The 18,483-nt window shown below is 37.5% G+C and overlaps 1 protein-coding gene across 3 annotated transcripts in view; it reads left to right on the plus strand.

The window, feature by feature from the left end:
* Positions 1 to 18,483, plus strand: part of UGGT1 (UDP-glucose glycoprotein glucosyltransferase 1) — a 101,019-nt gene that overhangs the window by 25,209 nt on the left and 57,327 nt on the right. For all 3 annotated transcript variants that reach the window (XM_069464894.1, XM_069464912.1, XM_069464922.1), the window contains exons 9-16: positions 3,401 to 3,501; positions 4,604 to 4,703; positions 6,167 to 6,227; positions 7,382 to 7,473; positions 8,935 to 9,085; positions 11,788 to 11,907; positions 13,070 to 13,155; positions 17,700 to 17,835. In XM_069464894.1, coding sequence (XP_069320995.1) covers positions 3,401 to 3,501; positions 4,604 to 4,703; positions 6,167 to 6,227; positions 7,382 to 7,473; positions 8,935 to 9,085; positions 11,788 to 11,907; positions 13,070 to 13,155; positions 17,700 to 17,835 — 847 coding nt within the window. The remainder of the gene's footprint in view (positions 1 to 3,400; positions 3,502 to 4,603; positions 4,704 to 6,166; positions 6,228 to 7,381; positions 7,474 to 8,934; positions 9,086 to 11,787; positions 11,908 to 13,069; positions 13,156 to 17,699; positions 17,836 to 18,483) is intronic.

The following is an 18,483-nucleotide window of genomic DNA, read 5'->3' on the forward strand; positions in this document are numbered from 1 at the left end:
GCTTTCTCAAATTCTAAGCATTATCTTTCTCATTACTATCTGAGTTATAGATCTCCTAACAGTGCTTATGTATATAAAACCTAAAATGAAGAAACAACCACTTAGAGCGCAGTTTGTGATTTCCGGTTATTCTGAAGTGCGCTGTTCTTAAATGATACTCTGGCTGCCTGCCTATGGTTTAAATTGATTTCCTTTTCTGAGCCTCTCACTTGATGGCATTAAGTTACATACCATTTTTTGATTAATATAATGGGAGAAATTAAATTGTTTCAATTAATTTTTCCCCCCCAAAATGTATTTTAAGTTAGAGCAGTCATAGTTATTTGCTTATGGTAAACACATTCTGAAGAAAATGCAAAATATAGTGGATTTTATAGGTTCTCGATTGAAATATGTGTTAGTAGGATGTGCTTTTTATGAAAGGGGATATAAAATGTTTTTTTTTTTTTTTTTGAGACAGAGTCTCACTTTGTTGCCCAGGCTAGAGTGAGTGCCGTGGCGTCAGCCTAGCTCACAGCAACCTCAAACTCCTGAGCTTAAGCGATCCTCCTGCCTCAGCCTCCCGAGTAGCTGGGACTACAGGCATGCGCCACTATGCCCGGCTAATTTTTCTATATATATATTTTTAGTTGTCCATATAATTTCTTTCTATTTTTAGTAGAGACGGGGTCTCGCTCTTGCTCAGGCTGGTCTCGAACTCCTGACCTTGAGCGATCCACCCGCCTCGGCCTCCCAGAGTGCTAGGATTACAGGCGTGAGCCACCGCGCCCGGCCTAAAATGTTTTTAATTGTAGAATTAAAAAAATTCCGTAATACCATCACCATTTTATGAGAGCATCATAGTATTTTGTAACTGAAAAGACTCCTTAGCTGTTATTTTTAATTTTGCAGTTATTTCTCTTGTGGCTTAATAATTGTGCAGAACCCTAAATTTTGCTTTATCTGGAAATTTATAATTAGACCATCTACAGTGTGCTTTTTTTTGGTAGAAAATGATCATACAGAAATAGTATATGCTATGCTCAGTTTCATATACTTCAGCTCTGACATTTGGCCAAATAAAATGACTTAACCAGAGTAATAGTTTAGCAGAAATGTCTTAGTTCAAGTTGAATTACTGTTGACATGTTGAGTTCATCCTATGTGTATGTACATTTCTTGTTTAATATCAATTTTGGCCTCATTAATAAGTAATGAGGTTTCATTTTTATTTGATTCAGGCTTCTGGAATCCTTTTTCATGTTCATATATTTAATGTTTGTTTTTTGGATAGCATTATGATTTTATGCATTCATAGCACAAAGGTACTATGTAGAGCATTGAAGCTATTTTACCTTTTGGACATTCAGAAGAGTTATTTAGCTATCCAAAGTAATTGGACCAGTTCTGGTATTTTTATCATGAAAAAGTGTTTGTACAGGGTGAGTGTCCCTTTTCAGCAATAAAAGTTTTGGATTTCAGATTTTGGAATATTTGCATTTTACATACCAGTTGGGCAACCCAAATGTGAAAGTCCAAACACCAGAATGCTTCAATGAGCATTTCCTTTCAGTGTCATGTGGGCACTCAAAAAGTTTTGGATTTTGGAGTTTTAGATTTGAGATGCTCAACCTTTCGTAACTGACTGGAAATGGATTGGTTGGAAGGTGACGGGTCTGAGTGAATATTTTAATTTCTGCATGTTACATTTAAGAAATTTTGAGCCAGGAGTGGTGGCTCATGCCTGTAATCTCAACACTTTGGGAGGCTGAAATAGGAGGTTTCCTTGAGCCCAGGAGTTTCAGACCAGCCTGGGCAATATAGTGAGACTTTGTCTCTACAAAAAATAAAAAAATTAACCTGGTGTGGTGGCACGTGCCTGTTGTCCCAGCTTCTTGTGAAGCTGAGGCAAGAAGATCACTGGAGCCCAGAACTTTAAGACTGCGGTGAGCTATGATCATACAACTGCACTCCAGTCTGGGTGACAGAGCAAGACCTTGTCTCTTTAAAAAAAACTTTTTTTTTGAGTTTTAGCATTTAAAAGAACAGAATCAATCTACTGAATCTTTCTGTCTGATCTAAATGTTATATCTCTGCCTCTGATAACCTCTGCTTTACTAGCTTTATATGGAATGTATTATATTTTAAGATAAAACAAAACTCAATAACCATGGTTAGCCTGAATTGCATTCACATGACTAAAGGATTTATCAGCATGTTGTAGGCTGAAAAAATTTCATTTTGGGACTGACAACAATTTTTTCCCCCGATTTTATTTTGCAAAATTAAAAAGATTCAGAATAGTATGAAGAATAATATATGTCAACATACTCACTACCCAGAATTGATTGTTGCTATCATACTTACTTTTCTATTGCAAAGAACTATTTATCAAGTTCTCTTTTTTCCCAGCATAAGCCTTCTTTTACTTTAAAAACAAAAGAAAAAAAAAAACAAAAAAAAAACACCAGGTCAGTCAAACACTACAGGGGAAGTGAAAGTCCTTTTTGTTACACACTCTTAGTCTTATTGCCTTCTTCCATAGGAATTCACTGTTGTAGAGATTTTCCTTTTAATCTGCAAGTGTTATGATTTTTTAAGTATCTTACAATTGTCCACATTAATTAGTTACATATAACACACATATGTGTGTTTTTTTTTTTTTTTTGAGATAGGGTCTTGCTGTCACCCAGGCTAGAATGCAGTGATGTCATCATAGCTCACTGCAACCTCAAACTCCTGGGCTCCAGTGATCATTCTGCCTCAGCCTCTTGAGCAGCTAGGACTATAGGTGTGTGCCACCAGGCCTGGCTAATTTTTAAATTTTTTTTGTAGAGAGGCAGTTCACTATGTTGTTCAGGCTGGTCTAGAACTCCTGGCCTCAAGTAATCCTCCCTCCTTAGCCTCCCAAAGTTTTGGAATTACAGACATGAGCCACTGCACCCAGCCTATTTTTTTTTATTTATTTATTTTTATAGACTTAGGGAGTACAAGTGCAGTTTTGTTACATGGATATATTCTGTAGTGGTGAAGTCTGGGCTTTTAGTGTAGCCATGGTGGAAACAGTGTACGTTGTATCCTCTCAGTAATTTCTCATCCCTCGCCCTCCTCCCACCCTCACGTCCTTCTGAGTTTTTAGTGTCTGTTATTCCACTCTCTATGTTGGTATGTATATATTATTTAGTTCTCACTTGTAAAAGTGAGAACAAACATGAGGTATTTGACTTTCTGTTTCTGAGTTATTTCACTTAAGAGAATGGCTTCCAGTTCTATCCATGTTATTGCAAGTGCTGAATAGTGTTCCATGCTGTTTTCTTAGGGTTGGGAGTAGAAAATCATGAAGGTAAAGTTGAAGCCAACTTCTAAGTGTGCTTTGAGAAAGAAGAAACAATGAAATGGACTGATTTTATGTTTCTTTCAGAGACCTGCACCCCGACCTGAAGGGACAGCTGAAGGAACTCAGAAAGCACCTTGTGGAGAGCACCAATGAAATGGCACCTTTAAAAGTTTGGCAGTTGCAAGGTAATGAGAACGTGGAGAGGTTATTAACCTAATTTTTGTGGCATTAAAAAATGTAAAACTTGAATTTAATTACATATAATTACATTATTCTATGGGTGCCATAGATTTTAAAGATAAGAGTGATTAGTTATGATTAATCAGAGAAGAAAGGAGGAACTTCCTTTTATAGACAGATAACTCTAGGTAGAAGTGTATATATATATATTTTATTTTTATATATATACACATATATATAAATGAGTGCGAAATCTTTCTCTGTGCCCAGAGAAAGATATATAAGCTTGTAATACTAGAAACGTGTCATAGTCTTTAAGTTCCTGTATGTACACATTTTTTTTTTTTTTTGAGACAGAGTCTCACTCTGTTGCTCGGGCTAGAGTGAGTGCCGTGGCGTCAGCCTAGCTCACAGCAACCTCAAACTCCTGGGCTCAAGCGATCCTACTGCCTCAGCCTCCCGAGTAGCTGGGACTACAGGCATGCGCCACCATGCCCGGCTAATTTTTTGTATATATATATTTTAGTTGTCCATATAATTTCTTTCTATTTTTAGTAGAGACGGGGTCTCACTCTCGCTCAGGCTGGTCTTGAACTCCTGACCTCGAGCGATCCACCTGCCTCGGCCTCCCAGAGTGCTAGGATTACAGGCGTGAGCCACCGCGCCTGGCCAACATTTTTTAAACTGTGTATCTAGAGTGATAAAAGCATGTCAGTTTGGTGGGATGTTTTTATACTTCTCTGTACCAAACAACTATTTATCAAGGTTTTTTCCCCCAGCATTATTTTCTAAAAGCTCCAATGCTGTATTTTGTGATATATTGTAAATTCAGAAGAGGGAAAAGGATGTGGGCTTGATTTAGCCTCTGGTAAATGTGTTGGTATGTTCCCTAGTGTTTTATGCAAGTATCTCATGAACAGCGTGTTACACTCTAGTGATCTCTGAGGTGAATAAAACCTGAAATTAAACCATGGGTACTCTCTGGAATGGCTGCATCCCAAGGCATTCTTAATTACCAGGAAAATAACAGGGAGTCAATGTGGTTTTTTCCCTGCTTCTCATTGCATTAGATTAATACACTTTAAATTATATTTGACATTGTTGCAGATCTAAGTTTTCAGACGGCTTCTCGAATCTTGTCTGCTCCTGTTGAGTTGGCTTTGGTGGTTATGAAGGATCTTAGTCAAAATTTTCCTACTAAAGCCAGGTAATACAGAGTAAGACTGATATGTTCTTTTCCTTAACATAATATCCAATTTCTTCATGGTTACATGCCAAATTAGGTAATTAAAATATGAAAATGCTTAGAAAATTAAAATTCTCTAATTCTCTGCCAACACTACTACTGTGAATGGTACGGTGCTCTGTTTTGGGGAAGAGGGAAGAGCTTTGTGTGGTTGAAGAGACAGATCTAGGTAATGTTCTTTGCACTGCCACTTACTATTAATAGTTGTGCGACCTTTGCAAATAAATGATCTCTCTTTACCCTGCTTTCCTCAGTAGTGAAACAGGAATAAAAATAGCCTGCCTTTCAGGATTGGATGAGTCACAAAATATAACATATACTGATGTAACTAGAGTCGGACACAGACCGTGGATGGGCATATATATCTTATTGAATCTTCATGAAGAAACTGAGTCATAGAAGCTTAGTGACTTGTTCATCGTGTCAGAATAAGATTTTGAATGTAGGTTTTCTGACCTTGCTTTCAATTCTGTCATGGTGCTCCACATCTCACAAATGTGAGGCAAGATTGCTTCAAAGGCCAGTGTTTTAGAAATTGCCGACTTAACGGTTGCCGATCTTTTTCTTGAGTCACTGAATGAAGTGTTTTGACTTCTGGCGTGAGATGTTTTGTAAATAAATTTGATTATTTGATTATTACTATATGATTTATGAGTCCTATAGGACTTATAGTAAGTTCTCATTTAGTTCAGCATGTTACTTGAAGATATACATGGAGGATTTCGCCTCCACCATAAGTGCTTGAATAGGATGAGCAATCTGCTGCCTTAGTGTATTTAACATTATTCTTTAGTCCGTGAGTAATAGAGATAATACACAGAAATGGGGTTACATATATTCAACTAAAAACTTGGAAACAACTGCACTTGCTTTTTTTTTTTTTTTTTTTTGAGACAGAGTCTCACTCTGTTGCCCAGGCTAGATGCCGTGGCGTCAGCCTAGCTCACAGTAACCTCAAACTCCTGGGCTTAAGTGATCCTCCTGCCTCAGCCTCCCGAGTAGCTGGGACTATAGGCATGTGCCACCATGCCCGGCGAATTTTTTTTTCTATATATATTTTTAGCTGTCCAGATCATTTCTTTCTATTTTTAGTAGAGACGGGGTCTCGCTCTTGCTCAGGCTGGTCTCAAACTCCTGACCTCTAGTGATCCACCCGCCTCGGCCTCCCAGAGTGCTAGGATTACAGGCATGAGCCACCGCACCCGGCCTGCACTTTTATTGCTACTTTTCGTTTGTGTTATATCGTATAAAATATGCACATCTGAGAAAGGAGAAGTATATTTATCAGTTGTAAAGGTTTAAGGTTTTTTCCATTTAATTTTTTATAATTTATTGATTAATATGTTTTATATTTAAAAATATGAGAATTAAAGACATTTATATCAAAGTTAAACCAAGTGCTGATAATGTTTTTATTTCCTCAGAGCAATAACAAAAACGGCTGTAAGTTCAGAACTTAGAACTGAAGTAGAAGAGAATCAGAAGGTATTAACCAGTGGAAAATACTGATGTTTCTGTTTTGTATTCTGTCTTTAACACATCGACTGCCATACTAGGAAAAAAAAAAGTTTTCCTTGGGGCCATAGTGTTTTATTACTAAAATAGAATAAAAACTTTGAAAACAAAATGATCCTTTATAATTTAATGAAAAATTTGTTACTTTTTGTTTAATGATCGAATTATAAGCAGGTTGAAAAATAGTTCACGCAGGTCCCAAGGTAAATAGTTATATGAGTTACACATGCTTCCCAAAGCCCCGGGCTCAAAAGTAGCGTGAGTTAAATACAACTCACATGGCAGTTATGTGTTAAAGATGAGGAAATCTGCATTTAGTCAATAGAATTTAATCGTGTTGCTCTCCTTTTATCAAAGATGGTAATATTTTGTTCATTTTTGTAATCATTGTATTTTTAGTTTTTAATCAGTTGAATATGAATATAATTGAGAGCATCAAATAGTGTTACCGTGTTGTTTAGAAAAGCAGCATCCCATGACATGTCTCACCACTGTTGTGTCCCCCCTTCCCAGAGCTACCCACTTTCAACTCTTAGCTGATTCTTCTGTGTTTCTCTCCAGACCTCTAGCATGCTTTAACTGGTACTTTATTTTTCAGTTTGAGACCTTATGTATTTGCCTCCTATTTTGAGGATAAGGTTTAACTTTTCTTTCACTGCCTCCCTAAGGTTGAGGCTTTTTGACTGTAGGGTGTTCTGCGGTGGCCATTTCTTAGGGACACTGAAACAATAAAATATCTTAATGTATTATGGGTTAGGAAGAAACATGTTTTTTAACGTTAAATATAGATAATATTTGTTTAGTTTTATTTTGTTTACTTTCTCATTTTTGAAAAGTGACCTTCAGCTCTTGACTTATTTCCCTCCACCTCACTATAGGAAACAATTGTATTAATCAACATCTGAATGAGGGAGGGTGGGAGAAAAAGGAGAGGTGTATGTCTCATAAACGCAAAGTTTCAATCGGGGTAGTAACTGCTAAGAAGGGTCTGCAGGAATATATAGAGGAAAATCTTAACCCTGCCATAGGATGTCGAGATTTGTGCAAGTAATAAAGCCCAGAAACACTGAAATTTTTGTTAAACATTCTCTCACTGCTCCCTAATAATTTTTATAATTCTTTAGTATTTCAAGGGAACTTTAGGATTACAGCCTGGAGATTCAGCTCTCTTCATCAATGGACTTCACATTGATTTAGATACACAGGATATATTCAGGTATGGATAATATTTTTTATTCTTAGAATAGTTTTCATAATATGTAGCTCCTTCTGCCATGTTCAGATTGACCTTCCTCCTTGATGTGGCATGATGCAAAGCCTGAGGGCTTCTCAGGCCCCCTGAGTGGATGGCGGTGGGCCTGTGCTGTGCCTGGTGAGCACTGTGAAGGTTGCTATCTTGTGTCACAGTGGACAATCAAGGCCTAAGTGTTTTCAAGGATTCCCTTTTAGAGCTGAAGTTTTCCAGTTAACCATAGAAACACAGAAAAGAAAAGGTTCTTTGGCTTTTGGTACAGTGTGAAGTAAGTCTATTCAGGATACTCTCAGTGTTTCACAAGGCGTCCAGTTACACATATTATTTGAATACTTACCTTTTTGTTGTTAAAATGTGGTTCAGGATTAAATTGCTCTATTTGTCTTCATGATTTAAGTGGGGGAGGGATTGTGGATGGTTAGATAGAATTCAGATTTTATTCTTGGAATTAAAGTTGACACTATGGATTCCTAATATTAATAGTAAAACAAAAGCTAATGCTAATGCGTCAGAAGCAGCAGTTCCCACAGTAAGAGATTTTTCACATTAATTATTTTAATTAAGTTTTATGTCTTTATATTGCATTATAGGGCTAGAGATAAGTTAGTAAAATAGTTGTGGATACTTAAAAGATTGCCCATCCAGTGGATATGGGGTTCATTTAATTAAAGAAAAAAAGATTGCCCATATGTATTTTTGTTGAGTGATTTATTTAAATAACTTTCAGAGTATTACAAACTAAATACTTGCTCATGTATATAACTTCAAATAATACAGAGATAAAGTAACTAAAAGTAAAGTTTTTGTCCTGTTTTTTTTTCATGTCCCTCCCCATCTTTTCTGCCTCCCCCAGCAAATCTCTAGGGTGCGAATTCTTTTGTATAGTCATTTGTGTGCCTGTGTAAGTTGATACTAATATTGAAACTTATATTAAACATGCATAATGTAGTATCTATTTTTTGTGATGCGTTTTTTAAACTTTATTTTGAGATAATTGTAGATTCACATGCAGTTGTAAGAAATAATACAGAGAGATTAATGTATGTAAAAACATGCAGCATAAAGTATAGATTTAGGGCTATTTCATCTTCAAATTGTGCATTTATACTTTCAGATAATTTATGTGTACATTGATAAATATAGATAAATATGAGTGAAGAAATGAGTCTTAGCTACTTCCTTCTGGATACTTTGATGAGATGAAACAGGGAATAGCTCCCTGTTTTTAATTTCTGAAATTAGTTTGATTTGGCATTGAGGTTGAACTGATAAATTTTTTTCATGCTGAGGATTTTTTTTGAAGTTTTTTCTTTTCTTTTCTTTCTTTTTTTTTTTTTCTGGTAAAATGAGTTATGGGCAGGGGGAAGGAATTCTGTTAAGGGCAATCTCAAAGTTTTTTTCCTACTAAATATCTATTTTTTTCAGTCTCTTTGATGTGTTGAGGAGTGAAGCTCGGGTAATGGAGGGTCTGCATAGGTTGGGAATAGAAGGCCTTTCTCTGCATAATGTTTTGAAGCTGAACATCCAGCCCTCTGAGGCCGACTATGCAGTAGACATCAGGAGTCCTACTATTTCAGTGAGTATTTTTTTAGGGTGATCAAAGGACATTCTCGCTAGATATCTTTATTATGGTTTTCTAATCTGTCTTTTATGAAAGTTACGTTATTCCCACTATTTTGTTGATGTCAGTGATTTACAACTAACTGCTTATTATATATTTGTGTATATAATAAAGTAGGCTTTTAAATGCTCCAAAAAGTTGAGTTATTATGGCTAGTGTGGTTAAGACAGTGATTTTTCCATTTTAATACACCCTAGGATTCATCTGAGTATATCTTGGGAAAGAGTTTTCAGTAAACTTTGTATAGTATACATAGTATACTATGTATACATAGTAAACTTTGTATATATACAGTTGAGTATAGATCTTATGTGATTTTTTGACAATATTTGTAAATTAGAACAACTATTAAGAGTAATCACTTTTTAGTTAATAACCTTTGGTAGGACTTTGAGATTCGAGATTTGAAGGATTTATGTGCGCTCTCTCTGAGGCTTGTCTCGGTCATCTGCCAAAGAGAACACGGGGAATAGTGCCATCTCGAGTGGACATGGTGAAGATGAGATTGAGGATAGAGCTGATGTGCCCAAAACAGCCTGCGCATGCCAGTCTTTTTTTTCTTGGTTTCTGTACTGCATTTATTTTAGAGAAATTTTATTGAAAGAAAAATAATGTAGAATGTAGGTGACCATTACTTGAGTTCTCATTTGGTGTTATAATGGTATTTTGATGAATACTTTGTTAATGTCATCTTGTTTTTCTGTTTATGTTTTTGGATTCTAAATAGTAAAGAGAATAACATTAACATGTTTCTTGGGGGAAGAAAGTTTCAGTTGAAGGCCTCTTCATATCCCTTCCCAGTCACCCCTCTCCTTCCTACAGGTCATTCCTTTCCTGAAATTGATGTACATTCCTCTTGTCCCTATTTTATCCTTTTATTCCTTTTTTTGAGACAGAGTCTTGCTCTGTTGCCCAGGCTTGAGTGCCATGGTGTCAGCCTAGCTCACAGCAACCTCAAACTCCTGGGCTCAAGTGATCCTCCTGCCTCAGCCTCCCAAGTAGCTGGGACTATAGGCATGTGCCACCATGCCCGGCTAACTTTTTCTATATATAGTTTTAGTTGTCCATATAATTTCTTTCTATTTTTTAGTAGAGACGGTACCTTACTCTTGCTCAGGCTGGTCTTGAACTCCTGACCCCGAGCGATCCACCCGCCTCAGCCTCCCAGCGTGCTAGGATTACAGGCATGAGCCACCGTGCCCAGCCTATTTCTTAATAAATACATTAAAAATTTGGATAATCCAGTGCCCTACAAGTATCCTTCTTCAGCTTCCTTTTTTAGTCAACAGTTTTTTAAAGACTTTTGCAAGTTGAAACATACAGTTTATCATATGTTATAATTTACATATTTTAAAAAAATCATACTTTCATACCTTAAAATTTAAGATGTAGTATATACCTTTATAGTGAAAAAGTCCAGTTTTTCTCTGCAGAGGCAATAAGCATTATCAGTTACTTTTATATTCTTCCAGAAATATACTATGCATACATTAGCAAGGAGATATACACAGACCTTCCCACCCTTCCCTTGAGTACATACTGTTTATTTATCCATTGCTCTCTTTATGGACATTAAGTTGTTTCTAATTATTTGCTGTTGTAAGCAGTGCTGTAATGGCTCTTTTTACCTTTCTCCTTATGTATACTTGTGAGAATTTATTTGGGTTAGATACCTAGAACTAGAGTACTTAGTGGTAGGGTACTAATGAAGTCTTCAGCTTTATTAGGTCCAGTGGTCTATATTGACTTCCAGAGATCAGCATTGGGTGAGAATTCCCACTGCTGTATATCTTTGCCTATTCTTCGATATTAACAAACTTTTAATTTTTTTTCTTTATTGTTTTTGAACCTTATAGCTCTCCTGAATAACTTTAATTTTTTTTTAGTCTCTTGAGTGTGAAATTTCATTGAGATTTTAGTTCAGAGTTGCTAGATTATAATTGAGGGTGTGTGTCTTCCTCATGTCTATTACTCATTTGGATTTCCTCTGTAAATTTCTTACTCATATTCTTTTTTTTTTTTTTTTTTTTTTTTTTTTTGAGACAGAGTCTCACTCTGTTGTCCAGGCTAGAGTGAGTGCCGTGGTGTTAGCCTAGCTCACAGCAACCTCAAACTCCTGAGCTCAAGCGATCCTCCTGTCTCAGCCTCCCGAGTAGCTGGGACTACAGGCATGCACCACCATGCCCGGCTAATTTTTTCTATATATATTTTTAGCTGTCCATATAATTTCTTTCTATTTTTAGTAGAGATGGGGTCTCGCTCTTGCTCAGGCTGGTCTCGAACTCCTGAGCTCAAACGATCCGCCCACCTCGGCCTCCCAGAGTGCTAGGATTACAGGCGTGAGCCACCGCGCCCGGCCCTTACTCATATTCTTGACCCATTTCCATTTCCTATGGGTTGCTTGCCTTTTTCATTGATGTTAGATTTCTATCCATATTCTTGGCACTAGTCCCTCAGTGGTTTTGTAGGTTGCAAATACCTTCATCTATTCTGTGGCTTGTCTTTTAGTCACTCATTTTTCTACTTGATCTTTGTATCTTTGAAAATGGTCTTGTCCCATGTGATTCTTAAAATAATTGAAGTCTTATTGTTATTACTGCGTATTTCACTGACTGGTGACTAAAGTGTGTGCACCATGTTATGTTATTTTTTTATAGTGGGTCAACAACCTGGAGGTTGATAGCAGATATAATTCATGGCCTTCTAGTCTACAGGAGTTGCTTCGACCCACCTTTCCTGGTGTTATCCGGCAGATCAGGAAAAACTTACATAACATGGTAAGTAAGACTTCTTATTATGTGGCTATGAACTCTGTCTCTCCCTTGCCCTCTCCCCTACCTTTTTGTCATGTAGAATGTTCACACTAGCCGCTTCTCCCCACCACTGCCACCACCAAATACGCGCCATGTTCAGAACAGAGGGGCTTTGGGACGTGCTGATCACTGGCAGGGCTGCGAGACGTAGCAGCAGCATCGTAGCCCCCACTGGCCTGTGAGGAAACGCTCTTCATCTTTAACACGAAGATTTAGATTGGGTTTTAGTTGTTTTCTTTTTTTTTACATTTTAAGACTTTATATTTTTTATAGCAGTTTTAAGTTCATAGTAATGTTGTTTCAGTTTTAAAATAGTTCTCCTTTTTCCTCAGGTGTACATTGCTACTGTTTTTCTTTAATATCTTAATCCCTAAAATGTAGTAGTTCAATTTAATCCTTTAAATAAGTCTTTTGTCAGCTCTTAGTTGTTATTCCTTCTTTCAATGCTTGAGAGAGAGAGAAAGAGAAAGAAGATTCTCTCTTTCCTTCCCATTCTTTCTCTTCGCTCACACAGCTGCACAAGAGATGGGGGCAGGTTGGTGCCAAGGTTGGCTTCCTCAGAACCTGCAGGGGAAACCGCCCTCTGCACCTTTCTCACTCTGCAAACCACTGTTTTCCTCCCAGTGAAAATCTCAATCTCTTTCTTTCTTATCATATGTTCGAACTTTATTAAATGAGAGACTATGTATATGTATGTGCTTTAGCACATAATGAGTGCTTGTGTACTTTCCTGAAAGCTATTACTGTGGTCTAAGAGTTGAATTCTAAATGAATTGTTAATTCAGAGATCCTCAGAAATGAATACACAAAAAGGCAATCTCCATTTTCTAAGGCGGGGGAGCTGCTAAAACTTGTTTTTTGTTTGGTATGGTAGAAGAGGTGTCAGTAATCTGGAATGTAGTTCCCATGTTTTCAGCATAAGTCCATGAGAAAATCACCTGGCCCTTCAGTACCACATTCTTTGAACACAGAGGGAGGTGACTGTTATTTGTATAATTCTTCTTTTATGTGGTTCAAGAGTAGCTGGAAAAAGGTTGGCTTCATGTACAAAGACTAATGGCACTTCTGTTGGCCCAGGGACGTTTGAATAAGTGTCATTTCATGTGTTCATTCCCTTCCCCCACAGGTTTTCATAGTTGATCCTGCACATGAGACCACAGCAGAGTTGATTAACACAGCTGAGATGTTCCTCAGCAATCATATACCACTAAGGTAACACTGGTATTGATTTGATGATATATCTAATTTAGCTGAGGTTTTGTTTGTCATTCTAAAATGCAAGTCTGGTGCTAATTAATTGTAGGATAATTAATAGTCGGGATCGTTAATGCCAGTTTTATCTTCTAGTCAGTATGAAGCCAGTATCTTTTGGGACTGAAAATTTGATTCTCAGTGACTACAAGCTTACCACCATTGAATTATTAATAAATAGCCCATGTAAAAATAGTATGTGGTCTTGGCTTGCTTCCCAGTGGAAGGGAATTTTCCTAGGTTAGTTCCACATCACAATACCTATTTCCACTTTCAGGGAGAGATACAGAGCTTTGTCAGTAACTTTTGTTAGACTGTCAAGGACTAACTGTTTACACACCCTTTCACAGATGCAAACAGACACATTTATTTCACTAGTGTTGCCAAATCTACCAATAGGGTCCTGAGTGGCTGGGTTTCCACTGTTCCTTTTTTTTAATGTTTTACATATAAGTGCTAAGATATTTTTCACTTACATTCTGAGTAATTCTGGTACTTTTACATGTTGATGAAATTTGAATTCTTAGAAAACATGAAAATAAAGAAGAAAAACTCTTTAGACAATAAATATTACTGTGTGTTCCATGCCCAGCACTGAGCTACATGCTATTGATAATATATAAGCCATATTCTTACCTTATTAGAAAAAAATCCTTTGCATATTTTCAGACACTGTAAGATGACACTTGATCAAGTGCTAGGTTATGTCCTACTAGTTATAAGTGCTTTGGAATTTCAGAGAAACAAAAAATTGTTGACAGCGATATTTAGGAAGCACAATGGTTTTATGAAGAAGGTGGATTTCAGATAGGCTTTGTGGAAGATAGAGAGTTTTGATAGCTGGAAAAGGAGAGCTTTTTTATTCAGTGAAACTTTTTTTACAAGACATGAATACATCTGGTTAGATGGAAGAATATATAACACAATTCTAACCAGAGCTATGTTTTGATTAAAAGAGAACTATAAGAGCACAGAAGGTGGTCATGGTACACGGTTGGCACTAATTAAATATTTATTGAATTGTATTGAGGGACAAGAAGAAGGTATGTGGTCTTCAGATTGCAAAGATAGGTGACAAGAAGGCCTTGACACCTTAGGCAGCAGAGAAACGTGCATGGCTGGTGGAGGACCTAGGCAGACAGGCTGTTCCTTCATTCTGTGTATGAGCTGCTGTGCTGTGTTGGCAGGGGCTGTGGGCAGGAGCACACATCTGAGGGACTCCCTCGTGATACTTAATGAGGGACTGGGCCCAGGAGAAATAAAAGTCTGGAGTTTCTGGCTTAGTTAACAGAAAAACTCTGATGCTCTTTTTAGAAATTAGAATCTTGGGAAAGGGTAGTTTGTGAGGAGATAAGGTTCCGATGATCTGATTAGATTTTAGCTCTTATGTTTGTTTGTATGAGAATATTTGGTCCTTTCCGCCTATAGCCTATCATATATGATTTCTGTCATAAGTGGGATTTTAAAAAACAGAGGCAATTTTTATCTAAAAATGAGCCCTCTACCCACCCCCATCCACATATATACACACTCTATGTACACCTCCCTAGAGCTAACTGGTATTAACAGTTTCATGTTTGATATATATCTATTTATATTTTCTTCTATTTTTAGGCTATAACCTCTCTTTATTTTTATTTTTGTATATTTTTTAGAGACAGGGCCTCGCTCTGTCACCTAGGCTGGAGTGCAGTGGCCTGATCATAGCTCACTGTAAGCTTGAACTCCTGGGCTCAAGAGGTCCTCCTGCCTCAGCCTCCTCATTAGCTAGGACTATAGGCATGTGCCACCATGCATGGCTAATTTTTAAAAAATTTTTTTGCTGTGTTGCCCAGGGTGGTCTAGAACTCCTGACTTCAAGCAATCCTTCTGCTTTGGCCTCCCAGAGTACTGGGATTGCAGGCATAAGCTACCGTGCCTGGCTCCTTCATTTTTTTAAATTAACAGACTATAGTTTTTTAGAGCCACGCTGATACATTATCATTAATTGAACTCCATAGTTTACATTAACATTGACTGTTTGTGTTGCATATGCTGTGGGCATTTACAGATGTTGAATATTCACGTTATAATACAGTTTAATACGGATTAGTTTCACTACCCTAAAAATCTCCTATACCGTACCTATTTGTCTCTTCCTTCCTTCTCCTAAATCTTTGGCAACCACTGATCTCTACTGTCTTTAGTTTTGTCTTTTCCATAATGTTATGTAGTTGTAATCATACAGTATGTAGCCTTTTCAGATTGGCTTCTTTCACTTAGCAATGTGCATTTAAGGTTCCTCTGTGTCTTTTTGTGGCTTGATAGCTCATTTCCTTTTGTCACTGTATAAAATTCCATTATATGGATGTATGACCATTTATTTAACCATCCACTTGCTGAAGGACATTTTGGTTGCCTCTGAGTTTTGGCTCTTATGAGTAAAGCTGCTGTTAACGTCCTGGTGCAGATTTTTGTGTGGACATAAGTCCTTCATCTTCTTTGGGTAAATCCTGAGGAGCACAATTGCTGCATCGTGTGGAAGAGTATGCTTAGTTTTGTAAGAAACTGCCAAACTGTCTTCCAAAGTGGCTGCACCATTTTGCATTCTCACCAGTAGCGAATGAGAGTTCCTGTTGCTCCACATCCTCACCAGCACTTGGTGTTGTCAGTGTTTTGGATTTTGGCCATTCTAATATGTGTGTAGTGAGTGGTATGTCATCGTTATTTTCATTTGCAGTTCACTAATGACATGTGATGTTTAGCATTTACTTATTTAGCATCTGTCTTTTTTTTTTTTTTTTGAGACAGAGTCTCACTCTGTTGCCCAGGCTAGAGTGAGTGCCGTGGCGTCAGCCTAGCTCACAGCAACCTCAAACTCCTGAGCTCAAGCGATCCTCCTGTCTCAGCCTCCCGAGTAGCTGGGACTACAGGCATGCGCCACCATGCCCGGCTAATTTTTTCTATATATATTTTTAGCTGTCCATATAATTTCTTTCTATTTTTAGTAGAGGTGGGGTCTCGCTCTTGCTCAGGCTGGTCTCGAACTCCTGAGCTCAAACGATCCGCCCACCTCGGCCTCCCAGAGTGCTAGGATTACAGGCGTGAGCCACCGCGCCCGGCCTTAGCATCTGTCTTGTTTGGTGAAGTATCTGCTCAGATATTTGGCCCATTTTTTAATTTGGTTGTTTATTTTCTTATTGTTGAGTTTTAAGTGTTCATTGTATATTTTGGATTGCAGTCCTTTATCAGATGGATGTTTTGCAAAGATTTTCTGCCAGTCTGTGGCTTATCCATTCACTTTCTTTTTTTTTTTTTTTTTTTTTGAGACAGAGTCTTGCTCTGTTGCCCGGGCTAGAGTGCCATCGTGTCAGCCTAGCTCACAGCAACCTCAAACTCCTGGGCTTGAGTGATCCTCCTGCCTCAGCCTCCAGAGTAGCTGGGACTACAGGCATGTGGAACCATGCCCGGCTAATTTTTTCTTTATATATTTGTAGTTGTCCATATAATTTCTTTCTGTTTTTAGTAGAGACGGGGTCTCGCTTTTGCTCAGGCTGGTCTCGAACTCCTGAGCTCAAACAATCCACCCACCTTGGCCTCCCAGAGTGCTAGGATTACAGGCGTGAGCCACCGCGCCCGGCCCATTCATTTTCTTAGTAGTGTCCTTTACAGGGCAGACTTTTTTAATTTTAATGAAGCCCAACTTACCAGTTTTGTCCTTCATGGATCATGTTTTCAGATCTAACATATCGTTGCCAAACCCAACATAACCTAAGTTTTCTTCTCTGTTTTCTTTGGAATTTTATAGTTTTGTGTTTTACATTTTGGTCTGTGATCTACTTTAATTTTTGTGAAGGGTATAAGATCTGTAAATAGATTTATTATTTTGCTAGTGGATGTCCAGCTATTCCAGCACCATTTATTGAAAACACTATTCTTTGTCCATTGATGTGCTTTTGTAAGACTTTTCTTTGCCACCAATCTGTAGATGTATAGTGGTATCTCTTCATGATTTATTCCTTTATTTTAAATTTTAAAAGTTAATAAACTTTATCCTTGGTTATAGTGTTTTGTTGTAGGACAATTATAAATATTTTTTTGCTTTTCTTTTACCTATGATTCTCATATTGCCTGTGTTAAATCTCAAAATTCCCCCTTTTCTGTTAACTTTTATAGTCTGAAAATTCTTATTTCTCCTAATTTTTGTTTAAAAATGGAACAAAATCTTCTCCTAAAACTATAGCAGCACTCTTCGTGTCAGTAAAAGAATCTTTTCGTGATGTAGAAATGGCTTGCTTTAACAGGGAAAAAGTCTAAGCCAGGTTTGAGAACCTGTTTTTTTATTTTGTGATGTATGTATACCTTTGTCAACAACCCTGTTAGAGTAGGATGTGAACTATGCTTTTCAGTTAAGGATAGTTGTTCTCTATTAGCCACAATATATGAGGCAGGTGTAAGGATACCATTCCTTTTAACTGGTTGCATTCTTTGAGATGTTTCTTTTTTTTTTCCCTCTCTTCCTCCAGAATTGGTTTTATCTTTGTGGTTAATGACTCTGAAGATGTTGATGGGATGCAAGATGCTGGAGTGGCTGTTCTTAGAGCGTATAATTATGTTGCCCAAGAAGTGGATGATTATCATGCCTTCCAAGCTCTGACACATGTATGTTTGTGTTCAAAATGGCAAATAATTTTTGAAATCTAACTTACTCTAAAAAACTATATATGTTAAGAGGATTCTATATTTCTCTAAAAAGGCAAAGTGAGTAAATTATTTGCACAAACTATGTATTTTAGGGTTTGCCTTTACTTTATTGATTCATTAATGTTAATAATATTCTTTTTTTTTTTTTTTTTGAAACAGAGTCTCACTCTGTTGCCCGGGCTAGAGTGAGTGCCATGGCGTCCTCCTAGCTCACAGCAACCTCAAACTCCTGGGCTCAAGCAATCCTTCTGCCTCAGCCTCCCGAGTAGCTGGGACTACAGGCATGCGCCACCATGCCCGGCTAATTTTTTCTATATATTTTTAGTTGTCCATATAATTTCTTTCTATTTTTAGTAGAGACGGGGTCTCGCTCTCTCTCAGGCTGGTCTCGAACTCCTGAGCTCAAAGGGATCCGCCCGCCTCGGCCTCCCAAGTGTTAGGATTACAGGCGTGAGCCACCGCGCCCGGCTAATGTTAATAATAGATTGCTGCAATTTCTGCTAAGATTCCCTTAGGAGGACTAGTGTATCTTAATCTTCCGTCCTTTGGTGATTTGAAATCACTAGTTAATGCTTCTTGGCAAATGTGATGTTCTCTACTTGTTCA

The sequence above is a fragment of the Eulemur rufifrons genome, chromosome 1, assembly GCF_041146395.1.
Source record: "Eulemur rufifrons isolate Redbay chromosome 1, OSU_ERuf_1, whole genome shotgun sequence".
Lineage (NCBI taxonomy): Eukaryota > Metazoa > Chordata > Mammalia > Primates > Lemuridae > Eulemur > Eulemur rufifrons.